This window comes from Telopea speciosissima, chromosome 1, assembly GCF_018873765.1.
Source record: "Telopea speciosissima isolate NSW1024214 ecotype Mountain lineage chromosome 1, Tspe_v1, whole genome shotgun sequence".
NCBI lineage: Eukaryota > Viridiplantae > Streptophyta > Magnoliopsida > Proteales > Proteaceae > Telopea > Telopea speciosissima.
In genome coordinates this window covers 20,534,657-20,562,479 of record NC_057916.1, presented here as the reverse complement: position 1 = coordinate 20,562,479, position 27,823 = coordinate 20,534,657, and the positions used below count along the sequence as shown (strand labels likewise).

At 38.2% G+C, this 27,823-nt stretch overlaps 3 protein-coding genes across 3 annotated transcripts; 2 read left to right on the top strand and 1 right to left on the bottom strand.

Annotated features, from left to right (window-relative positions):
* The first annotated feature begins 105 nt into the window (after nt 1-105).
* On the top strand, nt 106-6,393 carry LOC122648895 (PRA1 family protein A1-like). The gene is made up of 8 exons (XM_043842193.1): nt 106-361; nt 650-690; nt 781-859; nt 2,807-2,893; nt 2,967-3,055; nt 3,204-3,275; nt 3,377-3,512; nt 6,151-6,393. Exons 1-7 carry the CDS (start codon nt 204-206, stop codon nt 3,478-3,480), a joined length of 630 nt encoding a protein of 209 aa, XP_043698128.1. The 5' UTR covers nt 106-203; the 3' UTR covers nt 3,481-3,512; nt 6,151-6,393.
* Nucleotides 6,394-11,219: 4,826 nt separating this feature from the next.
* Nucleotides 11,220-17,821, bottom strand: LOC122652136 (uracil phosphoribosyltransferase). Its single transcript, XM_043845811.1, has 12 exons — nt 17,673-17,821; nt 17,459-17,551; nt 17,288-17,366; nt 17,038-17,096; nt 14,796-14,873; nt 14,489-14,570; nt 13,522-13,570; nt 13,014-13,075; nt 12,749-12,816; nt 11,590-11,645; nt 11,454-11,501; nt 11,220-11,348 (listed from the first exon to the last, which is right to left on the bottom strand). Exons 1-12 carry the CDS (start codon nt 17,796-17,798, stop codon nt 11,297-11,299), a joined length of 852 nt encoding a protein of 283 aa, XP_043701746.1. The 5' UTR covers nt 17,799-17,821; the 3' UTR covers nt 11,220-11,296.
* Nucleotides 17,822-20,045: 2,224 nt separating this feature from the next.
* On the top strand, nt 20,046-22,873 carry LOC122667252. The gene is made up of 5 exons (XM_043863536.1): nt 20,046-20,414; nt 20,526-20,607; nt 20,860-21,615; nt 22,494-22,674; nt 22,792-22,873. The coding sequence occupies exons 1-5, from the start codon at nt 20,046-20,048 to the stop codon at nt 22,871-22,873; spliced, it is 1,470 nt and encodes a 489-aa protein (XP_043719471.1).
* The last annotated feature ends 4,950 nt before the right edge of the window (nt 22,874-27,823 follow it).

Here is a 27,823-nt window from a genome sequence, read left to right as displayed (position 1 = left end):
CCGAGGGCTGAACAAGAACAACCCAACTGATCCACTGCCATTTCCAATCTCCAATTGTTGTTCTTTTTTTTTCTTCTCCTGATGGTCTACGAATAATTGAAACGAGAATCGGCTTGAAATCTTCTGCAAATTTTCTCGACTTTCGTTTTCTTTGAATAGAGTTCCACGGGTTGGCGAAAGGTCTCTAGGGTTTTAGATCAAAGATGGATTGGGGAAACGTAACGGCGGAAGATTTGATCGATGCTCTCCGTGAAGTCGATTGGTCATCACCTCCTCGTCCTCTCACCGAGTTCTTCTCCAGATTCACTATCCCTAGGTCGTATGCCAAATGGAGCAGTCGTCTCAAATGCAATCTTTACTAGTACGAGCTCTTCTCAACTTTTTACTAGTTTTCTTGAACCCGACAGCAACCGTTTGTATTGTTTTTGTTTTTGATCTTATTGTGTATTTGTTTGATGAGTTGCTATTCCGCTTTCATGCAAGTGTGCTTATGCCTTATGCTGTTGTTCCTTCAGAAGTATGCAATTTATTCCTGATGTAATCGTCAATTGAATTGGTTCTGTTTCTGATCATCTAGCTCTTCCGAATTTCTGGACCTGCAATTCACTTTTTAATCAGTAGTGTTCGAATCTTCCCCTTGTGTTTGCAGTTATCGGACAAATTACTTCATCATGATAATCTTCATTCTTGGTAAGTGAGCAATGTATCAGATAACTGCAAAAGCTTATTACTGTTTTGTCAGATAATTTTCTTGATTTTATTCTTTTTACTTTATCATAGGGTTGGGATTTCTTAGAAGGCCACTTGCTATTGTTGCCGCTTTCTTAACGGCCCTAAGCATTGCTTTCCTGAATGATAGGTATATGGCTTTCCTTACTATCTGTAGATCTGTTTACGCAGTATGTCTCTATACTGAAGCAGTCCCACCCCTTGTATGTAGTTATACTCTATTTGATTTTAGTTTTCTTAAGAGGAGTCATCTTTTTCTCTTTTTCGTCAATCCTTTCTATTGATTAAAGACAGTGTTAGAAACTTGTTTAAGAGGTGTTGTAGTTATTTGATCAAGATTTTTGATGTACTGGGTCATATGATTGTGTGCCCTGAGGTTTGGCGTGAGGTATTGCTTTAGTTTTTATGTTTGTTCTGTGTATTATCTTAGAACGCCTGTTGGCCTTTTTGTATGATTAATGTTCCTTATCATTTTGAAGTCACTACGATGCAGTTTTGAACAGAAGGGTGAAAAACAATGGAATCCAGGAGTGAGATGCGAGACAGGGGAGAATTGTTCTGTTGGATATGTGTCAAACAATAGGCATACCCCAGTCTTTTGTGGGAGGGCTTCTTCTATCTCTACCACTCTTAGTTTACTACAGGTTTGATGGCTAATTTTTGGCCAATTTTCTGCTGCAACGACTTAAGATCTTAGGTTTTGCTGGGGGAGGGGTCAAATTCAAATGTTTGCCAGTTTCAACCAAATTTCAGAATTTTGACCCATGGAAAACTGAAATATTTTGCCAAAGTTTGCCAATTTTGATCGAAACTGTTTAATATGCCTCTGATAGTGGTGTAGGGGAAATTATGCTAATCTCATGATCAGAATAACTGATGATGTTGCTAATATTCTGCAATAAAGTTCTAGGTTGCCCATCTGATACCTCTTGCAACACTTGAAGACTCTACCTTAAACAAACACTGCAAAAGATGCATTTATTCACACACACCAAAATCTTTGGTTTATAGAATGACTTACTCTAATTCATTAGAAACACAGACTGAATTCTAGCTAAGGTGGTGGTAGGGTACTCTCTCTTTGTTTTAAATATTTATTAGTCAGTCTGAAAAGTTAAGAGGAGTAGACCGAAGTGTAGGATTTTAATTTTTCTGGAGTGTGTGTGTGTGTATATATATATAAAATTTATATTGATAATTATATAATGTTGTTTGGCATGCTGTATATGTTGTAAATTAAGATTAAAATTGAGTATCTATGTGTGAATATGGACAATAGTTTTCTGTATGGTCTAAGTTTTAGAGAATGCTGTATTTTGGTTATGTATTATTGTATTGTTGAAGCATATGCCTCACTGCATGGGACACAACTTTCAATTGTTTAGGTTGCTTTATATCTGATGTTTGGAATGTGATTTTTCTCAGAGATCTTTGTTCACAACTTCATCTCAGCGGTTCTGATGACAATTTCAGAAATTTACCATATTTTATGCCATTACTGTGATTTGTCCCAGTACAGTTCCATATGGAGTCTGTTTTTATGACAAGTTAATCATGTTTTAGTTTTAAGGATTTATAATTAATAGAGCTATATACACACTTCTATGCCTTCAGTCTAATTTTGATTAATCATTAAAAGAAAACAACAAGGTAGGAGGGAAGGATGTGCTGTCTAGAAATTTCACAGTCTGATACTGTTGTAGACTACATTAAGAATGAAGAAATGCTGAATATTCATTGGTGACAGGAAGTGATCTTATCATGTGAAAAGAGTTCCTTCTTCTTGTTTTAGTTTTTCTTATTCTTATGGTGCATACTTAAGCGGAAGGACAAAGAAGACATAGTTTCCTTAAGTCATTCATTTCCCCCCTTTTTTTTAATACATAATTGCATGATTTTTTATTTTCTTGTCATTTTTCTTGGGTAAAGCATCATTGAGGCTGGCCTACATTCTCTTTCTGTGATAATGTTTTGTACTTTTCTTTTTAAACATGTTATTATGATGATTAATATTATTGGTGGATCGTCTGGTTCTTTTTCTCTATTTTTATATTGTTGCTGACAATTGGTTTTACAGTTTTGCAGTTACTTTTAATGAGAAGGTAACTAGAACTGTGAGACAATTTTCCCCACATTTAGCTGCAAAGATGAGGGCTCCTATAACGTAAGTGGTGTTACCTTGTGTTTTTAAAAGGTAGTTTACTCTGCTTCTTATTACATGACCTGATTATCGACAGGCCTGTTATTCGTGGGCGTCCATCAGCTAAAAGATCAATTCATATATGTGGACGTCCTCGTTGGATGTTCGTATTGCTATTCTCAACAGGTATTTTAAAACTCTACACTATATTTTCTTATCCTATTTTAAAATTGTTTCAGTAAATCTGTCTGTTGTCTTAGTATGGTAATTAAATAAATAAATAATGATATTTACAAATGTTGACTAATCAGGAATTTGCCCCCTCTTTCTGCAGCCAGTTGTATCCTGTGGTTCACATCCTGTAGTCTCCTTACTGTCCTATGGGCCATTGTCATTGGACTTCTTGGTATGTGCTACTTACTATTTTATTACCTTTTCTTTGAGCAATACAACTCTCCTCAGCTTAACTTTTCCCACCTTTCCCTCTTTTTCCCCTTTCTTTTCCAGCCACTGTTTTGCATGCAAGCTTTAGAACGCCTAACCTGAAAGCACGCCTGAACACATTCCGCGAAGAATTCCGTGCAGTTTGGCGCAATTATAGTGAACTCTAAATGGGTAGTGCAACCTGTGGAATTGATGGGATGTGAGTAAACTCTGTCCTCCATTGTTGAACTTTACTTTGAGTTCTGGAACCTTTGCACAGTGTATGGGAGAAGCTTTTTCATTCTGTTATGATAAATTATGTTATGATTGTAGAAGTATTATACACTCTTCACCTATTTCACATACGAGCCTGCTAGTCCTTAGTTCTTATATTGGTTTTTTGGTTTCAGATGCTGATAACTGTGTATTTGCATTACCCCCCCTCCCCGGACGTAATTTTAGCTGCCATTTCAAACTGAATCTAAGGACCTATTAAAGTTTGGATGGATGTTTGTATGAACTTATACTTGAGTGGTGGTACCGATAAAGTTTGGATGGATGTTTGTATGAACTTATACTTGAGTGGTGATACCGATTTGGATTTCTAGGGGCAGTTCTTCTTGTCCATTATCGTTCTTTGCCTGACAGCATCTATTTTTCACCCCTGGGTTGCTATCGGACATCACCTAAGGCAGGGGATTAGTATTTTAGTTTGTAATGGCCAAGGGGCCTTTATACTGATTCTTGGGCCTCCTGATTTCCTATGCTGCTTTAGGACTATCCTTATCCTGATTGATGATATCAAGTTGAAGAATGCTTTTCTCAGAGAAATAATGGAAAACCCATAATAAGATATATCATGAGTACTAGAAATATTTCAAGAACTTGAATGAACTCAGAACTTTAATAGAGATAGAAACAACGGTCAAGAATTCTTATTGTCAAGAAGACAGTGAAGAACAGCATACGACTTTTGTGTATATATTTATACTAATTTAAAGCTGAGTTATCCTTGGTATCGGTCAATCCTGATTGATGATTTCAAGTTGAAGAATGCTTTTCTCAGAACGGAGAAAACCCATGACAAGATATATCAAGAGTACTAGAAATATTTCAAGAACTTGAATGAACTTAGAACTTTAATAGAGATAGAAACAACGGCCAAGAATTCTTATTGTAAAGAAGACAGTGAAGACTGAAGAACAGCATAAGACTTTTGTGTATATATTTATGCTAATTTAAAACTGAGTTATCCTTGGTATCGGTCAATCACCTGGTTGCGATGCCCTCTCAACTAATTAAAATGGATTGATTTGGTAACTTAGATGAGTGGATCTAAAACCTTGTGGTGTTAAACGAAGTAAGCTTTGAAATAACACTAATCACATGGATTAGTTTTGGCCTTCTAAATATAGCCCCAAAGAGAAGGGACTACAATGACCTAAGTAATAGCTTCAGAAAGATCATGTGTATTCCCCAATGTTTGCAGTTTCACTTGAGCTGATTATGGACTTCCAGGAAAGCAGGAAGAAGCACCAACATTGTGTGGAGTTAGAGAGGTATCACATATTGTCTTTGATATAATATGATATACATGGCAACTGGGTGGGTTGGGTGGCCTCTGACACCTTGAAAACAGCATCCAACCCGTTTACCAAGTGGGTGAGAACACCCAAACCCAAACACAATTTATTACACCACTTATATTTTTTTCCCCTTTTTCGTCTTCACCAATAAAACCAAACTAGTCTGTAAGTGGTTGGTGGTTATTGGGCTTATATTGGTTGATTTGGTCGGTCTTTGGCTAAATCCGATTGTAGGCCCAGTATTGGCCCGATGTGTGTGTGTGAGAGAGAGTGAGAGAGAGAGTTAAAAAACTGATTTTTCATCAATTTGGTCTTCTGGTCATTAGGACAGTCTCTCAGTTTCAGTCTAACAGTTGATCCTATTCTGCCTGGGCTGAATTAAAACCAAAACGAAACCATTAGGGGCAACCGTTGGTCCATTTTTGGGTCGGTTCTAATGGTTCGGTCCGATTTTTGACACCCCTAATGGACACCAACATTTGAGTATCATCCTCGTTGCCTCCAATCAATCTTTCTTGACTGCTTGGCCCGAGGGGATTTTAAAATTTACAGGTTGTAGATGATAGTTGGGATAAGGCTGAATTAAGTTGAGTTACAGGTTGTGGAGGATATTGTATTCAACAATCTTGGCAATGAGTTCAGACGACTGCATTGGGTCTGGTGCTACAGTGCCAATGATGTAGACTGAGGTAGTGTTGTGAGTAATGGGATTTGGGGTGTGTGTGAGAGTTTCTAGGTGTCATAGATGATTTGGGATTTGCTACTGCCATTTGTGCTATTGGAGTTAGAAGGGACTGGGGATTTGAGGTTGGTGGTGGTGGCTCTTTGTGAGTGCTTCTATAAATTGATTAATTTCGGGGTCACAAGATGTGAGTAAGAAGAGAAAAGGGGAAGACATCAAAGTTGTCTTAATCATTTCAGTCCCTAACTCATCCCATGATTGGCCCATTAACTTGTTGGGATAATGCAATCCCAACCCTTCAACATTCATGCTTGGAAAATCGGTGAATTTAACACATCACACAAATGTAGGTCACTGGGTATTGGCTGGTTTGTGGGTTGGGTTTGCTTTTGTCACCCCTAATACATGATGTGGAAATTTCTGGCTTTGCATGTGACCACAGGTGGTGGTCATTTGAATACTAGATCAATTGTCATAACCTTCAACTCTCTTCTTATTCTTCTTGGATTAGAAGAAATGTTTGTTATTGGTGGTTGGTTGGGGGTTAAGAGTATATTGGTTGTGATGCTGATGAAATTTGTTTTATGTAGGGCTGAACTACTGTTGCTGCTGCTGATACATAAAGTGGGTGTTGTGTCTGAAATCTGAATCCCCTTTGGTACGTGGAGGCTGCATATTTGTACAGACCATTGGGTTGTAAATCTTTTTCTTTTTGCAGATCTAATTTCTGTAAAACCAGTTGTCTTTGTGTCTCATTTTATGAACAAATACTTCAGGATTGCGAGCTAAATTATAAGTTCTTGGGACTGCCAAGGACACATCCTTTCTGTCTACAAAGGTCCTATATAGTCTTTGTTAGAAACGAGTGTTGTATCTCTTCTTCTTCTTATCTTTCTTATTTTCAAACCAATTGTTCCCGTTTATTCCTTATTCGTGTTCAAGAGTGAAACAACAAAAACTATGTGTGTGGTGACTGAGAAAGGAAGAGACCGCTATGTCTGCTACAACCCTCATCTGCTTTAGTACAATCCTTTTATATCCTGAATCCATAAAGTGTGAAGCAAAAATTTAGGGAAGGTAAAAGTGTCATGGTCTAATGAGACCAGGACTATCATAAGAGCTTACTGCTGCAGTGTCTGGGAACCACAGCTCTGGCATTGATATCCGCATGGAGCACAGGTGGAATTGCCTCCAGTGGATGCAACAAGCTATTGAACACGTAGGCGTGGATGCACCAAGGGAGTGTCAATCCTCTTGAATGGGCGATTTTCATGTATAAAAACTAAAAAAATTAAAAAAGGGCAAGAGATCATTGCTTGGCCGTGTAGCTTTTGCACCATTGTGGGGTCAATGAGAACATGGACACAAGTATCAACATGAATGGGATTTTTTGTTTCCACAAAGGGTGAAATAACAACTTCACATGCTCGTATGTCTAGACACAGGAGCTGTACGACCAAGCAGTTTTCTTTTTCTTTCCTACTAGAAAAATATAAAGAAAAAGAAGAAAAATAAACAGGAGAAGAAGCTTCAACTCTTCTTGGTTGGACGATTAAAGAATGGGATCGTTCAAAACTCTCTTTCTTCATCGTACTGGACGGTGGCACCCATTTCACTCTGTTTTTCCGGTTTAGATTTATGGACTTTTGTAGTCGAACTATATAAAAGGTTGATATTCTTCATAAATTCTAATTTCAATGGACCGGACACTGGCACACATTTCATGTTATTTCCCCTTTCATTATTATGGGCAGCATATTTGGAGAGAAAAATATTGGTGTAAAAGGGTTGGAATCCTCGTGCCTGAAAGAAATCATTTCATCTACTAACAGTGGCTAAATTGGCGTATACCTAATAATGCCCCCATTGCCACAGCAGTAGATATAAGTGTTTTGAGAATACGTCTTAAGGATCAATGGTTAAAGATGGCTTTGATGGGTGGTGGTTTACCTAGAATAGGCAATAATGAGAACAAGTCTAGGGAGAGGTTGCATGTTTAACTCTCTCTCCCATCAGATGTGTATATCCAGTTATTTCTCCTTTTCTCCTTCACACCATCACCCCCTGATCGCCTTTCCTTGAGTTGAAAGTTAAGAGTCCAACACCTAGTGGCCTATGAGTTGAGCTCGTCTCCAAAGAGCCCAGCATTCTCAGGGAGCATTCAACCTTTAAACTGTGTCACACACATCTCTAGGCATGCACCGTGTGATTAAGAGATGATCGAAAAAAAAAGGGATTATTACTCTTATCTTTATAGTTTGCCATATTGGGTCGAATCGGATGATTTAACCTTAATTTTAATAAAAAAATAATTTCTGAACAGATTTGCCTATGATAAGAATTGATTCCACCGATACAGGATCATGCATGTATCGATATACCAACGAATCAATGGATACGCTCACTCCGATACCATTTTGAAAACCATGAATCCAACCACACGGTGCCTTGGTTTGTAGTATGGCTGGAAAGATGGCGGATCTGTCGTTTGGTTATATGAATTAATTTTTTATTTTAATTGGTTATAAATATAAATAAGTTTGTGCAATGCATATTTTTCATTTTCGTTCCACTAAAATAGATCCCATTCGTGCACTTTTCAGTTTGATGCTCCAGCCGATTTTTTAAACTATTTATGAGAATTACATTTTTCATTGTTGTGGGAAAAGGAAGTACAGGCTGTTCCCTCTAAAGTTTCCTTCTCTCCACATTAGTTGTGTTAGCTCTCTTTTCTCTCCTCGTTAAATATATTATTTTTTTATTCACTAATTTCACTTTTCTTTAAATAGATAGAATTTCACTTCCCTTTATTATATGGAGAAAGTTTTTCATGATTGTCTAGAAGGGTCTACCATGATGTGTGATCTTATAATTAGACTCTTAGACAGGTGAATTTTATCATTACTACATATACCCATATTACGCAAAGTTGAAAACACTATTAAGATCAATTCAAAGGAAAAATGTCATGGCTTAAGATCTTCTCTCTTAACCAAGGGTGAAGGAAAACTTGGTTCCCATCCTCAGGAAGCGAGGTCTCGTGATCAAACCTTCGTTGCTGCATAATTTCTTAGGGCCACCCGCCTGAGGCTCACTAGGGCCCAGAAGCTCCCTGTTCGTGCGAGGCGCGGGGGTCATGTACGAGCCCAGGGGGGATTTAGTCGGCCTAAAGTCGAATACCCCTCCTGTCTCCAAAAAAAAAAAAAAAACTTGGTTCCCATTACATTCTCTATCCTTAATTTAATATTAGAAGTAAACTAGTTATATTTAAAAAGCTAACCTCTCAGATTCTATGATCATCACGATCCAATCACATCTCAGAAAATTAATTTTAAGGGTCGCATGTAACATGTTTTGAATTAGAATTGTTTTTAGTCTTTTGCTCTTTTCCACTTCATATTGACAACCTGGCTGCCCATGTTATCATGCCTTTCCTCAAGATCAAACCATGTGCACCATAAAATCCCTCTTCCTCTCTTTCTGCAGGTATACCCTGTTTTGTTTGCTGGCGAGCAACCCTATTTGATAGATTTATGCGGGTTCTTTAGTTGTGTCTACATTGATCAATTTCGTGTGAGATGATGAAGTAGTTGTGGAATATAACCCAAGAGGGACGCTTGGAAGATGGTCAATTACTTGAGTTGGGTTGAGGCCTTGGCCACTGCTTCGGGTTTCATGATATTGATTGGCTTAATGTGCTGTTGCCTCAGCACTAGACGTGGCCAACACGGAGGACTCTTCAGCAGCTGCAGTGGTGGTGGTGGTTGCAATTGTGACGGTGGCGGTTATGGCGGTGTTTAGCTAATTTTATCAGCAGATCATAAGCTATTTCCCACCGGCAAGGCTCGTGTTTTTGCTGTACAGTGTCTACAGACCAAAGAGAGTATTGTGATTGCATAAAGATTATCACTGGGGTGAGCATGCAGCTGTTCTACTGATCGTCAATTCATTATAGTTTTCTGCTTTCTTGCTCTCATCTTATCTTTAGTTTTTCGTACTTTTTTTTGGTTTGTGATCACTGATCAGTACCTTCTAAACTTCCCCTGTTTCTTAACATTGTTCCTTCACTATCACGTACTTTGAAGTTTATCTTCAAATATCAAAAAAAAAAAGAGCTTCTGGTATCCATTGTTGTGTGAGCCTCACAGAAAAGCCCTCATGGCTCATGTGAGGTGGTGTTGCTTCTTCTTTCCTTCTTTCCTTTTTTCCTTTGTTAACATATTCAATTTTTGAGAAACACAATCGTGAGATTTGAATAGGCCCATGCTATGCGAATATTTGAGCTTATAAAATGAGCCTGTTACAATAAAAAATTTTAAATTACTTAACCCATGACCCAAATAACCCATTGAAGACTTAAATTGGGGCCTAAATTATTAAACCACGCAGGTTCCACTTGACCTAAAAAACTGAACCAAAACTCAAATCCAAAGGGATATATGATTTGAATCACTTGACATATTATATTGTTGGATTGGGCAAAATATCTACCAATGATTAAATAATGACATGGATATGTAATATGTTCATAGAATTCAGTGTCCAAGCAACATATACTAAAAGGTGAAACAATTCTAACCTTTGTTGGAATTACACCCATGCTTCCCGTCCCCCCCTAGTCAAAGTGGAAACCCACTCCATATTATTAGTCGTGCAGGAGCCATTCTAGCAGAGTTCTAAGTTGCAATTCCACTGACGATATCTTTACCCTTCCCTCCTTATGTATCAAGTTTGAAACCAATCTAGTTTTACCTATTGTCATAGTAGGCAAATAATAATGACAAAACAAACATAAATACTTGTATAACTCAGGACTGTCAAAAACACAAAGGAAACTGTGCAGTACAATGTGTTTTAAGCAATTGATTTAAAACCCCAAATCTGACACTTGACTTGTCCAGTTGGCACACAACATGGTAGGAATCATGGTGCAGGAAATAGGAATGAACTCACCATTTACTCTGCTAGACCTGCATCCATTTTGCCACACCAAACTTATACAAGGAAGACCCATTCTTTCTGGTGAGGGGGGCCAGGGTTGACTTGGGATGCCCAATTCGATTTTAAGAAGCTCATGGCCATTTGTTGGGTCGGTGCCTACCCAGTTTAAGTTCCTAGTCCCGCACGATATGCTTAAAACCCGCAAGTCTCATTCTATTAAAGAATAACATGTATAAAGCAGAGCCACTGCAGATTGCAAACATACAAAGCATCAGTCTATTTTTCAAGAGGAAAAAGTTATATGAACAGCCCAGATATCTGCCACATGGCAGATTAAATGGGGCCCAAATTTTGTGGATATATGTTAAATTTCAACCCAAACGGAGTTCGCTAAGTGACAAAACATGTCTAATGAGTAATGACCACAAGAGGGTCCATGGGCATACATGGACAGCTGAAAAATACTTGAATGCATTCCAACACAAGGTAAGGTAATTGATTGAAATAGGTTCTGAAATCTGACATGTCCATTAATCCAAACATGGACCTGTCTATCCAATAGAAAATCTTTGCCCCTACAATTTGCTCAAGGATCGAAGTGAATCTATGAACAGAAGTCAGTCGATCTAAACTTATGAACAAAATAAATGGCACTTCCATGTATCTAATAAAAAAAAAGGGGTACAAGCCACTAAGCCAGTCCCACCCCCCTTCTCACCTTCTATTATTCTTTCCAAAATTGCAACAACTTACAGGTAGAGGAAATCAACTCAGCATACTCCCAGACCTACATCTTCATGTACCAAAACTACGGTCCCCAGCATCTCCCAATCCAGGGATTATAAACCTGAAAATTCACAACTTATCAGTTCAAATAAACATGCTAATATACACATTTGCATCGTCTAAATCAAAGTATGACTGATGTTGATGCTTACACCAAGTTACCTACCCTTTGTCATTTACAGTAGGATCAATGATCGCGGTGTACACGTGAAGCCTGGAGAAAAACAAAAGCAGCAATTTAATCTACTAGATGGAAAGATGTAATATATATGACATTTATGTTAGCAAAAGAATATAAATACCCAGGGAATTTCTCACTAAGCTTTTGAAGAGCTGGAGGAGCAGCTACTGCAGATATCTGCAAAATATAGTAATTTGATGAATCATATGAATCAAATGGGAATGAAGGCATCAATAGCCAGTTAAGAAGAAAAAAGAGACAAGGATAAGAGATGAGAATATCTCACAAACCAAGATTTCAAACACTAGAAATGATGGTAATACAAGTGGTTGGGCATCACAGTCATGAATGTACAACACCATAAGAACATAAACAGTTTTATTTTCCCCAAGTTATAACCATGCACAATGATATATTGATATATGAATTTATATTTTTAATAAGGGAGAAAGAACGTTACCTGGGCGCGTGCGGTATGCTGCCCCTGTGCCCAGACACAGGGGCGCACAAATGACCGCCGTGCCCCCATGGAAAGGCAGAATTTCCCGAGGGCATGGCAGTCATTTCGCATGCCACTGTGTCTGGGCGCAGGGGCAGTGCACCGCACACGCCCAGCATTCTCTTTCCCTTATAATAAATACATAATTTACTGATTTAGGAAGAAATAGTAAATTAAAATTATACCTTTTATTGGGTTGTAAAACATGTGATGCTATTATTAAAATAGAGAAAAATTTAGCAGACTGTCTTCTATGCATTTATGCAGGGCTGTTATTTACACTACAATGTACAATTTATTGGATATTATCGTTTTAGCATAACAGAGCTCAACAATTACTCAGGTCCTCACAAACAGGGCAATCCCCTACTAGGTATTTCGTCTGCTTTATTACAAAGGTATATTGCAAGTTCTCTACTGAAGCACTGATTTGACGAAAAGGGAAGGTTGCTACAGAGAACTGTTTGGACATCTAACTTGGATTAACACAAACGGCAGTCTTCATCTGATAGAATAATTAGATTCCAAAAATTAATTTCCTGGATTGGTATTTAGGCTTCCAACGTATCTGCCAACATGAAAGCAGCACATTGTTCAAATTTTGGAGCTTTGCAGTTATAGTTCACAAAATGGTATCCAGTTTTTCATCTTGGCATGTTTTGATAGGACGTAAAATGGAAGTCTTTCAGAAGATTTTATTCATAACAATAATGGCATTTTTGAAACTGATTGTGTTTGGGATTGAAGAGACAAACAAAAGTAGGCAAGTAAATTTATTTACCACTTTTATTTGCTTGTTGTCAACTCCATGATCCTTCAACAAGTCAACTGCTGCAACTATTGTGCCACCTAAATTCATCCTCAAAAGAAATGGAAGGCAAGAAATCAAATCAGGGATAGAAGCATTTATATTTAAGTTCTGACCATTATAACAAAACTAAGGCAAGAGCAAAAAATCTTGAAAGTGATAAACATCCGTAAAGTTCCCACTAAACTTTCAAAGAAAACTCTATAATATGGAGAGTAAGCTGCATTAGCATTGGTACCTGTTGCCAGCATGGGATCAACAATGAGTACACGGGATCCTTCTGGAATTTTTTCAGGCAACCTGCAAAACAGACTTCGAACTCTGAGATTGATTCCTAACAGAGACAAAGAAAAAGGAGCATTCAGAAAGCATGGAGACTCAGGGTGGAGCCTGAAGCTCTTTGGTTAATTTGATCACACCACTTACAAACAGATGTGGACCAACCAGAACTACAAGCAAATAAGAAATTGATTGTTAACAGTAACAGCACAAAAAATCAATAGGTATAGGGAGTCAAAGTGAAGCTTGAAAGATATTATGTGGGATTTGGTCGCATGGATAACTCTATTTATCAAATAACATTTATCAAATAACATAGAGGAGTGGATCAAAGAAGTTCCAGAGGAATGTACCATGTACAAGTTATAACATTATGATAATCAAGGAGAATAGGCACATGTGTGTGCGGGGAGGGGGAGGAGTTGGGGAACTACACAAATACAGTTGAGTAATGGAGGTATACTCACTTGTTCAAATATATACTAGGCAGGAGTGTCGTCTCATCCCTGCTTATTCCTAAATTTGCAAAAGAAAAGAGCATAGAATCCACTATTACAGTAACCAAGAAAATCCTTGATGATATTGACTACAAAAAAGGAAAACAGCTCATAGACAATATAAGATTTTAAGTTCCACCGGATGGTGTGGACCATATCCGAGTTTCCCCCGTCCCATCTCTATCTATCCCATATTTGGATATTAGAATTAGGTCCATTTATAAATCTACATCATATTCAGTTTACATGTTCAGATCTTATTTGGACTCAGATCTGAATCTGGATCCTAGGAAGTTTGTCTTATTTTAGGATCCTTCAGTTAATTGTCTCATATATACATATATATTAGATATATAAGGTCCCATACGAGCATCAAATGTTCATGATGTTTTATATCCATCAAGACTAGCCAAGTCAGCAAACATGGATGGGTCAATGAGATAAGGGACTTCACCCATCTCACTGGTCAAGTTTCAGCCCAAAATAAGAAAGAAAAAGTGCGTTAAAAGTGAGTTCAAAGCCACTAGATTCCATTACAATGAATTGGGAGTTTTAATTTTATAACTTTAAATACTTCTTAACCACTTCCAATGCTTATTTCAGGCTGCAATTTGATCAGTGAGATTGGTATGGGTTCCTCTATCACATAAGCCCACTAATGCCACCATCCAAATCTGCCACATTGCACGAAAACATGACCTAGATGGATCAAACATTCAATTTTGGTTTAAATGTGGGCATTTGGACCTGAGTCAAAACTGCATGGATTTGGAACCCAGCTCTGAACCATTTTATGCCCTAATATATGGAATCCATAGGGAAAATTCTAACAATATCCTCCCTAAATAGTGAGGGAATCATGTCATACCTAGGGCTTAACAAAATTTGAAAGGGAAAAATTTCACTTCTGTGCTGGACTTCGTTAACTTTGCCTTACCCAGATGATAGGTTTGGGTTGATGGCAAGATTGATGATGCATGCTCAACAAGGGCAAGCCCAGCTCTCAAGATGGGAACAACCTGCTAGACTAAAAGAATCCGGTATCAGATGATGGTTCTATAGAAGCCCTCCAACTTGCCAAATTAACACAAAGTCTACATAATTCACAATACCTATACCCCCAAAAAATCTCATTAGACAATAACATGCATGCAGAATAAATTCAAAGCACAAAAGCAAAAGACAAGCATTGCTTGTCACACAAACAACACAAAAACTAATGCTTATAATTTTAAAACACTAACCAGCACGGGTTCCCTTGGATCAATAAATTCAACTGAAGCAACACCCATTGGTGATTGGATTTCCCCAGTGACAGTAGGCTGTGAGCAATCACACAGAAATGTAAGTAGGACTCTGGGTAAATAATATTAAAAAATAAAATGGAATGAGAAAACACAACCACAAGTTGAGTGATGCATCAGTTTATGTTTGGATTTGTTTCCACCATAAATTTTCTTAAAATTTCCAAGTTCTGATAATAGAACTAAGTGAACCTTGTAAGAGCCAAGAAGTGATACAATTAGAGGATAAGCAAATAAGGAAATGATAACATGTTAAGATTTCAAAAGTAGAAGTGGAGAAGCAAGACAGGTTTGACTTTATGAAAGTAATAAGCAGAACGCCCAGATTCAGATATCATCCATCATCTTTGGATGGACCAAGAAGCTGCATCGACAGGAGTTCCACCACGTAGTAGCAGATCCAAAGGAACATATCATCTTTCTCCAATTGAGAAGGCATAAATTCACAATAGGAGGATAATAAACAATTATAACTTTCAGCCATAGCAGTTCTAGAAAACTAATGATTTAATGCAGGTTGCTGACCAGGCACAAGAATGACATGACACAGGCAAGTCATGGAGCTGCATTTAACTGATGCACTGAACAGGGGCAGAGACCAACTATGAAATGTTTAATTAACATGGAAAGCCAGATAATCAGTGGTCCTGGATTCACCCTACTCCAATTTTCTCTAGTTTCAAATCAACATTCCTAGGAGTTAAAAGGGGAAATTTTTTTTTACTATAAGTCCCCATTTTTTAGACTTGAGAATCTATTTTCAAGCAACATGCTTATAAAAGCAGTGAAGAATCAATGTTTTTCTGAGTATGTTGGTTGAGAGCCAATCTCCAATAAAATGTGAATCTACACTGAACTAAGCCATTACTCCTACCAATTTCAACAGGAGACAAATGGTTTTAAACTCACAATTAGAGAAAAGAAATTCGCGTAGAGATGCATCTAGTATGAAAAGAATAAAATTGGCCACATCAGAATCCCCAGAACACATGTGAGGCAGTAAATAAAATATTGACAAATACAATAGAAGATACCAATTCTGATCTTCTCAACCAAGCAGGCTGATGTCACGGCAGTAAGGGCACTCTGATTTGTTGATCAGCATGAAAAGATGAATAAGATTTTACCAAGGGTTATGGTGGGGTAAACGAAATTTCCCCATGCTTTACTTGAAAGTTAGCTAATTTTCCTTCCAACCAGTATCAGAACTTACTAGGGCTCAAGGTAGACCTAGCCACCAACCTACATGACTAAGCTAGGTGTTAATAAAGAGGGCTTCCAGAAGTTTACATTTGAAGGTAGTCAATGATTTTACGATTGAATACGTGGCATAGTGAACCTAATCCACTAGGTGTCATAGAAATTCCAATTTGAAGGTTGAACATCCTTTTTGGAAGAGATGAATAACCAATTATTTTCAGTATAATCTCTACAAATGTTATATTTATAGGCATTCATTCTCTAGATAGTTGCTTTATCCTCTATAAAATGTAATACTACATTAAAGAAAAATCTCTCAAGTATATGGTAGTTGGATATACACAAGAATCCACAACATAAATATTTTATGTGAATATTGTAATTAGATATACAGACGTGGGGATAAGGCATTGTCAAGTATAAAGCTGACAACACATTCTCTAGTGACTTTTTTTTTTTTTTACCAGCAATCACAAAGTACAACTCTACAGGCTCTCTAAAGAAATGGCAGTCTAGTCTCTAGGAAATCTTGGTATCTTTTTGTTTAATTCTTTAAAGGGTGGGTCAATCCTATAAGGCATATCTACTGGAACATGCAACCATTGTGGTATAAGGTCCCTAAAGTGTCAATAGACTCAATACAACAAGATATGAGCATTAGAAAATGCAAAATTTGTGGTATAAATGGACAGGGAAATCTGGAAAACCTACCTATCTTCAGTCCTTCGTTGACTTAAATGGTAGAGACTGTTTTCAAGGGTCGAAGTTAATTTCTTATTTCCTTTCCCCCATTCTTAGGATTTTTCGAGGCAGATATACCACACAACATCAAATTATCAGTACTCAAATTTGTTAACATTAACATGCAAGCCATCAAGCACCTATCTTCTTCAAGGTTCTGAGATTCATATTTGCTAAAACAGTTAATGGAATACGAGTATTAACAGAGGCAATGGCATTGATGAACCACAAAACAACTTACCAGCCAATCTCTTGATGCCTCATATATAAGAAGCCTTCCCAGCTCAGCCATAGCATTTCCTACCACAGAGAGAGAGGCATAATTATAAATCGACAGCAAAAAAAGAATCACACAAGAGTATCTCAAGATAATTATTTGCAAAGATTCCCACCATAAAAGTATCAGCCTCTTACTAGTAAGACTTGCATATAGTAGAAACAACTTAACATAGAAACGGGTAATATGTATTATGGCCTGAATTTCTACTTACTAAAGATGGCACTAGGAGTTCGTTCGTCTCTGAGAACAGAAACCCAGTGTTTGATCAACGGATGGGGCGGAACAAAGACCTGCAAATCCGATTATTTATATCATAAAATTCCCAACCCAACAATCCGAAATTCGCCAAAAGAAAGACAAATGAGAATTCAGAGTATTTAACCAGCATTCTATCGTCTGCAATAGGGCGGCTTTCCGTCGCCATTTCAGATTTCACAACAAATTGATCACCTCGCATTCTACTCGAGCAAGAAATCTGCGCAGAGAGTCAAAGAGAGTAATTCTTAACTAGTACTAGGTCTGTAAGTCTATGATTCCATTTATTTCTGTAGGTTGAAATGGAAAGTTTGAGTCTGAATGAGAAAGTATATTATTACCTTTCGATAAGATTTAAAGGGAGAGTGCATGACTACGACAAGCTTTTGGAGGGAGAAGTTCACCGCCATCGGGAAAAGCGGCGAATCGGGAGTTAATTGGATAACAGAGTTAACGTGGCACGCCATATTTCGGAATTCGTATTTCACCAATCACCGGAGCTGAAACGATAACAAAAGTCTGGACTCTGGACCTTAAGGCCGAATTGCTAGGCTTCAATTGTATCGCACATATTATGAAGGAGAGAGTGTGTGACGAGGCGTATGGCGGTACGCTGCCCCTGCCCCTGCCCCTAAACATAGGGGCAGACAAAATGACTATCGCACCCCCATGGAAAGGCAGAATTTCCTGTATTTGGGGCAGAGGCAGCACACCAACATGCTTACGAGCCCAGATAGCATTCTTTCTCTCTTCAAAAAAAATAGGGAGAATGTTCTTTGTGCCGTAACACAGGCTGCACCTGAGCACATGGGCAACTTGTGTAGATGCATTGCGGCGCAGAGAACAATGCCCCAAAAAAATAACAATCCAGCCCAAACAATGACACCCACAATTTCTTTTTGGGAATTGGGAGATTTTATATATATCTTACTTTTTTAGGGAGGGGAGAAGGTACCAGCCAGGAGATGGCACCCAAAATTTGAACTCCATTAGCATTGGCAACCAATATGGGAAGAGCAACAATAAAAAATAAAAAAAATAAAAAGGGGGAAGAAGAGTGTTGCCCGGTCACATGGCTGTTGCACCAGTGCAAGGGGCAATGTAGGAATATACAAGGGCATTGATTAGTGGGGATTTTTCATTTGTAGGGGGCGGAATGATCATTAGAGGGTGAGCTGTGTCTAGGCACATGGTGCATGCGATGAGGCAGCATTCTTTTTCCCAAAAAAAAAATGGAAAGAACATTTTATAAGGTCCAACTTCTTAGGCTGCGTTTGGTAACGTTTTGTGAAACGTGTTTCTCTATTTTTTTTGTTCAGTGAGTACGGAAAAATGGGCAAATGACTTTTGGCTTTTTGGTTCATTTTTTTTTTCTCCCTTAAATAACGAATCGGGCAAGATATTGATCTGTGGAAGTAGTAGTAGTGGCACTAGGGGTGTAAATGAATACTCAAAATTCGTTTCCGTATCCGAATTTGTATCCGTTTAACACTATTCGAATCCATCTGAAAGCTAAATGGATGCGGATATGGATAGGCTATAGCTATTTGAAAAGCTATATTTACATGTAAATGGATAAATATCCGATCCGTATCCATGTCCGTATCCGTTTAGCACTATCCGAATCTGTCCGATAACTAATCGGATGCGGATGCGAATATAGCACTATCCGAGCCGAATCCGATCCGTTTACAACCCTATGTGGAACCCCTTTGACGAAACACCTCATGGGTGTTTTGTTGTTTTGTAACCTTAGCCTGCTATGGATTTTGCTGTGGTCAAATTAACTTGATTTTTTTAAATTTTTGCTACACCGCCACAAGGCCACCACTCTTCCCTCTCTCTCTCCAACTAGTAATTCAAAACTCTTTCTTTTTCTGATTTCATTCATTGACACTTGATTCTTGGTTTAATCTGATATTGACGTGTCTAATGCTCTTATTAGGGTTGCAAGTTTGGCCCTGTTGGCTCGAACCCGCCCTAGCCTGCCCTGAGCCGGAACAGGGCTTGGGCTAAGATTTCTGGCCCTGAGGGCGGGTTAGGGCCAGAAATTCCTGACCCTGAGTTAAGGTCGGGTCGGGTCAGGGTTGAGATCTCGGGCTCAGCCCGACCCTGATTTTTTACCCTGATTTTGGCCCTAAAGAGAATTCTTTATTTCTTAAAAAATAGAAGTTAATGTACATATAAGCAAATTCCTAGCGTACTTGGTAGTTTGTGGTCCATAGAAGCCAGTTGCTACCCGATGGTCTTGGGTTCAAGCCTCCTCTTTCACATCTTTCCTACATTTGTTATTTTAATTTGCTTATTGCATGGCCTGAGTCAGGGTCAGGGCGGGCCTAGGCCCAGCTAAGGGGACTCAGGGTTGGGCTAGGGTTTTAAACACCTTCTGACTCTTTAACTAGTAAACTTTCATCTTTTTCAATCCAACTAAAGAAATGGAACAAGGATGTGTTTGGACATGTTGATCACCTCAAAACCAAGTTCTTTTCATCCCATCTTTCTGAGTTGGAGCGTGCTACCCCTGATCCCCAAACGCTCCAATAGGTCACTCATAAATTGAATTGGATCTTTGATGCGGAAGAGTTGTTTTGGCTTAAAAATCCAGACATTTTTATATAAAAGACGACGACCGTAATACCAAATTCTATCATTCTGTTACTATAACCAATCTTAGAAAGCGCTGCAACATCTCCATCAAGGACGACTTTGGCAACATGATTGATGATCCAAAGGATGTTGCACATATATTTGCAACCCATCTTCAGAATCTGTTTACTTCTTCCAATCCACTGGATGCTAGTTTTGTGGAGTGCCTTTTCCCACCTATGTTTCAAGCTGGTGAATCTGATTATCTCTGTACCACCCCTTCATTGGATGAGATTAAAAAGGTAGTGTTTTCACTCGGTCCCTTGAAAGCTCCAGGTATGGATGGGTTTAATGTTGGCTTCATCCAAAAGTTCTGGGAACTGGTCCACCCTGATGTTTTCAGAATGGTTGAGGAATTTTTTATATCTGACTTCATCCCCTCTGACATGAATCATACCCTTATTTGCCTTATCCCTAAGATGGCTAAGTCTTCTTCTGTTAGTGACTTTAGGCCTATTAGCCTATGTAATGTCTCTTATAAGATTCTCTCTAAACTTATTGCTATTAGACTTAAAACGTGTCTTTAGTCGTTTATTTCACCTTTGCAGGCTGCTTTTATTCCAGGTAGACAAATCGTTGATAACATTCTCTTAGCACAGGAAATTTTTCACTTCTTTAAGCATACCAAAGGTAAAGAAGGGTTTGTAGCTATCAAAATAGATATGTCTAAGGCTTATGATAGGATTGAATGGAGTCTAATTACTTCTCTGTTTAGATTTTTAGGATTTTGTGATAAATGGATCCACTTGGTATATTCTCTTATCTCAACTGCTTCTTTTTCCATTAAATTAAACGGGAGTCCTTTTGATTTTTTTCATGTTTCCAGGGGGCTTCGATAAGGATGCCCCCTTAGTCCTTTTCTATTCATTGTTGCTATGGAAGTCTTGTCTCGTTTGCTTTCTGCTTATTGGGATCTTGATTTGTTTCGTGGTGTTCGACTATCGCGTTCTGGACCTGAAATCTCTCACCTTCTTTTTGCTGATGATATTTTCATATTTTGTCGGGCAAACCAGGAGGATTTGCTTTCCATCAAAGCTATTCTTGATCTCTTCTTTGATCTCTCTGGACAAGAGACTAATTATGCCAAGAGTTGGATGCACTTCAGTAAAAACGTTCCTGTCGCTACCAGATCTTTTTTATCCTCGGTGATTGGGATTAAGGAAATGTCTAGGGAATCTCTGTACTTGGGAACTAACCTGTTTCATGGGAAATCTAAATCTAGAGAGCTGGAGACTTTGATTTCGCGCATGCAAGGTAAACTGGCATCTTGGAAAACAAAATCGTTATCATTTGCTGAGAGGGGTGTTCTTATTAAATCTGTGTTGGCTTCTTCCCCTGCTTTTCTGATGCAATGTTTTCGATTCCCTGCTCAAGTCTGTCGTAAAATTGATTCGATCTGTCTTCAGTTTTGGTTGGGCAATTGTGGGGCCAGGAAAAAATCTTCTTTAATTTCTTGGGATAAGATGTGTAGACCTAAAGCTTCTGGGGGGTTGGGATTTAGGAAGTCTGAACATCATAACCAGGCTTTGCTTTTAAAATTGGGATGGCGGTTAATAACTGAACCAACTTCCTTATGGGCTAAGGTTTTAAAGGCCAAGTATTTTCCCAAGACCAGTTTTTTTGATTCTCAAACTAAAGGTAAGAAAGGCTCTTGGACCTGAAATAGCATTACACAAGTAACCCCAATTCTGGAGAGGTTACTGGGCAGGCGTATTGGTAATGGTTGTTCTTCTTTCTGGTATGATAAATGGATCCCTTCTTGTTCTTCTAATCTCGCAAGTCTGGTTTCTAGGCCCCTCTCTAAGGAATCTAAGTTACTGACTGTTAGCCACTTCATAAATGGTACTAATTGGAACAGTGATCTCATCAAAGACTGTCTCCCTCATTGTATTGCTCCTCAAATTCAATCTATTAAGCTTTCTAATTCTAACGATCAATGGTACTGTCTTAAGCCTAAATCAGGTCAGTTCTCCACTAAAATTGCTGTAAGGCACTTAATTTCCTACTCTGCTGCAACATCTGATAATTTTGTAGGTTGGAGGAACTTTTTTTGGAAACTTCCTATTCACCCTAAGTTCAAAGTTTTCTTTTGGCGTTTGCTTAATGCAAGACTCCCTACCAAGGATATTATATCAAAATGGAGGCCGATTGACTCGACCTGTGCTCTCTGTGGAACTGGTGTTGAATCTCTTTGGCACCTTTTCCTTTCTTGTGATTGGGTTAAACACATTTAAGCAGCGGGACCATTGGGGCTAAGGCCTGATTGTTTGGGCTTTGATACTATCACTCTTTTTTGCCGATTCTTCTATCTTTACTTTCAGTCTAAAAAAACTGTTTCAATCTGGTTTTTTAGCATTTTTATTATCACTTGTTACTTTATTTGGACGTGTAGAAACAAATTATTGGTTGAATCCTCACAACCTAATCCTTCATGGATTATCCAGGTCGTATCTAAATGGATTGTTGATCTCAAATTATATGACTTTGGCTGTCATTCTCAGACTGATTGGGTGCAGGATTCAGTTCACCTGGACTGATTGAGGCCGGATGGGCCTATCTCTTTTTGGTTGATGGCAAGTTTAGGTTTTTTAATGCAGGAAAGCTGCTAGTTATGGACGACTTGGTCTCCTGTATTTTTGCGATCCGTAAGGGTCTGGACCATACTGCCAGTATTGGGTTGCAGATTAAGGAAATTTGGTGTGATAATCGGACGATCACTGAATCTCTTCCATCTCCAACCAAATGCCAATGGCCATGGCACTTGTTTCCTACACTACTTATGATTTTAGACCTAACTCATAATGTATATTTCAGGTTTAGCAGTCACAACTTTAGTGCAGTTGTTGCCAAAAACTTGGCACTGGACGTTTGTACTGACCACCACGTTTCTCCTTAAGTTTGTAATATATTTCTTTGTTAGCAGTCACAACTTTAGTGCAGTTGTTGCCAAAAACTTGGCACTGGACGTTTGTACTGACCACCACGTTTCTCCTTAAGTTTGTAATATATTTCTTTGTTTTCCATCCAAAAAAAAATTATTTCTACCTTATCTCTTTGAATATCTTGATTTATCTACAAGATTCTAATAAATAATGGTTAGCATATCTTTTGACATTACTCAAATATGGAATATGATTCTCATTCATATATGTCCTTTGATCCATAGTTTCTTATGAGAATTTTACGACCATATTAGATATAATCCATGGTCCATTTTACGACATTTTCTTGAAATGTAATCCATGATCCCCATCCTTGTTATTTTCAGTGGTTGTTCGGTAATTCATGTTCCTTTATATTTGATTCTTTTGTTTGTCTCTTAACCTTTTTATTTTCTCTTGGGTACTAGTTTGATACATTGCAATGTTGCACGAAACAGGTTTTACCAAACGCCATAGTTGTTCCAGAACTGTTTTGAAAACAATTCTGGAACGGATTTGCCAAATGGTCAATTACATACAAAAAACATTGTTCCATACCAAGAACAACAAAAAATGTTTCTTGGAAAAACACTTGTTCTTGACGAAGAACGTTACCAAACACAACCTTATTCTTTTTTAGAGTACGTACACTTCTTATTTGACATATGTCAGGGAGTAAATAAAAAATTAACAAATTAATAGTAGGGTCCACATCCTCTTGACATTACTCGACTCGAAAAAATAGGATATCATTTCATTCATTTGTTATTGTTCTAAAATGTGAAAGTGAGAAACAAAAATTAAGGACAAAGTTTTCCTTCAGCCAAGGTGAATGGATTCCCGTTCATTGAAGTGGGTTCAAATGCACATAGGGGGTATCGCTGCCTTGTCATGGGGCCAATGCGGTACTTTCACATACTTCTTGTTGGGGTTTCACGCGGTAGGCGAAAAAAATAGTCCCACATTGGATATGAATGGGGATGTGGGTGGGTTAATAGGTACTTTGGCACCCTCTCCTTAACGGCTAACTTTTGACGATGAGTTCTAACCAAGTCCCTAACAAATGGTATCATAAACAAGGTTGTGGCAAGGCCAAACTTGGGGGAAAGCCAGAGCGTGGGAACCTGGTGTGATCTCGAAATAGTCCCGTGTGGAGGGGGAGATGGGGATAATCTTGGTAGCTCTTGCATGGAGGGGGAGATTGTTGGGGTTTCACGCGGTAGACGAAAAAAATGGTCCCACATCGGATATGAATGGAGATGTGGGTGGATTAATAAGTACTTGGGCACCCTTTCCTTAGCGGCTAGCTTTTGAGGATGAGTTCTACCCAAGTCCCTAACACTTCTATATCTAGACGCAGGAACCACAAGGGCCACAAGACCAAGTAGCGTTCTTCCCCACTCTTCTCTCCCTCTCTCCACAGTCCACACACATCTTTTCAAACTCAATGTTGTAACCACTTCCACTTCTCCCATCGAGGAAGTGGTGCAGCTACAAGCCACATCAGCCTACATTACTAAAATTACGGGGACCTAATGATCCTTTCAAGGACGTAACTTGTAGGATTTCCTTTTTGTGCTGGAGCATCTGGTGCGCTCGCAATCAGTTTATCTTTAGTGGCTCTCGGTCTTCTCCTCAAGAGGTCCTTCAATAGGCCGAGAATCATTCCATGGAATTTATAAGGGTTACCAATGCTCAGAAGTTCCCTCCTTTTCCCGCGGTTTCTGCTTCTTCTTCTCCACCTGGGCAGGGAGTTTGGTCCCCTCCTACTTCCCCTCTTTTCAAGCTCAATATAGATGTAGCTTCGAAGGAAGGAAAGCAAGGCATTGGTTTTGTAGTTCGTTCTCATTGGCAAAGGATCATCTCGGCAGTGTCCAAGCCTACCCCTTTCTCTTCGATTCTCCAAGGGGAAGCTATTGCGGTTCGGGAGGGTCTTCTTCATTGCATCTCGGAGTGCATTGATGATGTTCTAGTGGAGTCGGACTGTAAAGAGCTCAGCTCGTACCTCACCAATTCTAAAATGCCCCCCCCATCGAGTTGATCAATATCATGCAAGACATCCGTACCTTGGTCGGCTGTTTTAATGCTTGTATTTTTTAGCATGTTTCAAGAGAGATTAATAGCGTGGTTGACTCTCTTGCTAGGAAAGCCTTGTCTCTAGCGTATGAGACAGTTTGGCCTCCTTCCACTCCTTGGATTTCGGACTTATGTAATTCGGACTCCTTGCGTTGGACACGCTTCAATAAATAAGCTTATTTTCTACCAAAAAAAGAAGAAGATTATAATGGTGTGGTTTTGAAGTGGCATGTTCAACCCAACACATTTGTTATGTACTCTTTGATCAGTTTCCCCTCTTATTCTTTGTCCTTACTCCCCACAAATTTGTTCATGGGGGGATTTTATGCATTAGACATGTTTACTTTCAGAAAAGGAAAGATATATGATTTGATAACATCAAAGGCCAATGGAAAATCAAGTTGATCTAGATGGTGGTGGTGCCCCTGGTAGTAGGGATCCCAAGAGGTCATAGGATCAACTCTCATGCTACCTCGGGAAGGGGGTCGGGGTATAAAAAAAAATTCACTTGATTTTTCCATGGAGCCAAGAGCTCAATCTCATCAATCTCATTCATTCACATTAGCTTGATTTGTTGCAATATTAGATCAAAACTATTATCAGAGATGCATTGATCAAAGATCTAATATTAATTCTAAATATTTATTCTACTATGCAAAGGTTTTGTAATTTTTTTGTTTCTCTATAGGACCCAATTAGTTCTAGTGTGTGGGGACAAAGAAGAAAAGGGAAGAATGGAAGATACAACATAGAAACTAGAAAGCATGATGAGGTTTTCTTTTTCTTTTTCTTTAGCTTTTCCCCCCCTCTTGATCGGATGCGGGTTTTGCAGTTCGGTTAACTGGGTGACACCTAATTGTATCACATTGTAAATGAATGACTCGTACTACAGAACCTATAGGTATAACCTTTCGCTCAATACTAGAATGAACAATTGAAGCATCTAGGTTGCCTCAATCAGGGATCCCTTGAACCAACACTTCAGGGAAAATAAAGAAAAGCCCGATGAATTACCACACATTCTTTTGTGACTTTGGTTTCCAGGTTCACCACCAACCACGTCGGCTGAAATTTGGTGTTGGTAGATCCCAAGGTCCATTAATCAAACTTTCAGCCCAAACAAAATCTGCCCAATGAAATATCAAATAAGTAAGTGAGAATTTTTTGGTATAAAATTTGACAAAAGGACAGTCTTGACCATTCACCATACATTTTAAATGTTGGAATTACCACATTATCTTTCCATGCAACATTATGAGATGCACCATCCAATATAACTTTAGATGGCAAGCAAATCTCAAAATTTTTGGCTTTTTATGATAAAGCTTCTTGTAGTTGGTCCACCCATGGAAGCTTCAATGCATTAACCACGTAATATGCCATATGGAAGGATCATTTGGTAAATTCAAATATAGTTTAGATTGGTCATGTGTCAATTTTCACGGCAAAACTAAATCAGTTATTGCTATATTTTACATATTTCCCTTGTATATATAGCCATCCATTTATTAGGGGCATCAAAAGTTGGCCTACATTGACTGATCCGACCAGCTACGCTCGAGACTGGCTCAACTGATTATTAAATGTGTCGTCGAACTTAAGCACCAATCAATTAATAATTGAGCACTCCCGGTGAAAAGTAGTGGCCTGATGGTTGTCCGATCAAAACCTATCGAATACTAGCTTGTTTATATTCTATATTGGACCGTTTTAAGCCTGGCTAGTCAATTAGCACATTTAAAACCCGATTATAGATCGGTAAGAAACTAACTAAATAGAAACGTGTTCATGCCCTGGCCAACATTGCCAGGTTACCTAAATGAGCAGACATGGTGTGGGGCCTTAAATTGGTGGGGACTGATTAAGCATGATCGAAACAGACTTAGCCCGATGATACTCCTACTCTATTTTTAAAGTATAATGAATCTTTAAAGCCAATTACCACTACCACATAATTAACTCTAAATGAAATTTCAAATTTGACATTAATTTTTCTTGGTAAGAATTTGACATTAATTAGGTTCCACGAAAGCTCTAAGGTTCCCTTTGGTTACAAGGGAAATTAAAGAAAAAATATATATAAAATTATAAATATGAAACGATTTGGAGTTATTCACATATTGATTCAGTGTAATGATAAAAAAAAAAAATTTCCTTGTTAACCTATAGTGGGAAAAAAAAAAGAAGTTTTCTGACTCGACTTATCTTTTAGAAAAATCTGATGACTTGGCTTTGTCAAACATGGTCAAGATGAGTCACGCTTTTTAAAAATGTAATATAATAAATATGTATAAATTAATAAAAAAATAGAAAAATATATGAAAAAAAACCAAAAAATTTAAAGGAATCACATATCAATGCATTTTGAGTTATACCATTGAACAAGAGAAGGGAGCCAAAGAATTGAAGGATTCTTATTGTTTTAAATACGAATTTACTATTTGACTCCACTCAAATTCTTCGTGAATCGGTTTTATGCTTTTTAAAAAATGACTAAACTCGTTGAGCTTGTCATGACTCAGGTAAAAATACCAAGTCTTATTTGACTCGAATGATTTATGATTCAATCTCGTCATTTTTTATCATTTTCTAATTTACACGATTCTTGATCAAGTTTTTCAAAATTTTGATTCTACTCTAGTGACTCGCCCAGTCAAAACCTGTTTTTTAAATTATATTTTTAACCTTAAAAATCTTCAATTTCTTGCCTTTTAATGTCCCGTGTAACTGATCTACCACATGACATGGCTTCTTAACCGACAAGCTATTATTATTTTTCTTTAAATCGTCGCAAAATGCTCCATCGCTCCCGAATCCCAAGCGAGCCATAGGATTAATTGCGTGGCAGA

Excerpts from the sequence above, each read along its gene's own strand:
- LOC122648895 (XM_043842193.1), top strand. The coding sequence starts at position 204 with ATGGATTGGGGAAACGTAACGGCGGAAGATTTGATCGATGCTCTCCGT. Across the intron at positions 691-780 it reads CATGATAATCTTCATTCTTG|GGTTGGGATTTCTTAGAAGG; the intron begins GTAAGTGAGCAA and ends ACTTTATCATAG. Across the intron at positions 2,894-2,966 it reads AAGATGAGGGCTCCTATAAC|GCCTGTTATTCGTGGGCGTC; the intron begins GTAAGTGGTGTT and ends GATTATCGACAG.
- LOC122667252 (XM_043863536.1), top strand. The coding sequence starts at position 20,046 with ATGATTGATGATCCAAAGGATGTTGCACATATATTTGCAACCCATCTT. Across the intron at positions 20,415-20,525 it reads AGATGGCTAAGTCTTCTTCT|GCTGCTTTTATTCCAGGTAG; the intron begins GTTAGTGACTTT and ends TCACCTTTGCAG. Across the intron at positions 21,616-22,493 it reads TTTTGATTCTCAAACTAAAG|GATTCAGTTCACCTGGACTG; the intron begins GTAAGAAAGGCT and ends GATTGGGTGCAG.
- LOC122652136 (XM_043845811.1), bottom strand. The coding sequence starts at position 17,798 with ATGGCGTGCCACGTTAACTCTGTTATCCAATTAACTCCCGATTCGCCG. Across the intron at positions 13,571-14,488 it reads AACCCAAACCTATCATCTGG|GAATAAGCAGGGATGAGACG; the intron begins GTAAGGCAAAGT and ends TTGCAAATTTAG. Across the intron at positions 11,646-12,748 it reads ACAACAAGCAAATAAAAGTG|ATATCTGCAGTAGCTGCTCC; the intron begins GTAAATAAATTT and ends TATATTTTGCAG.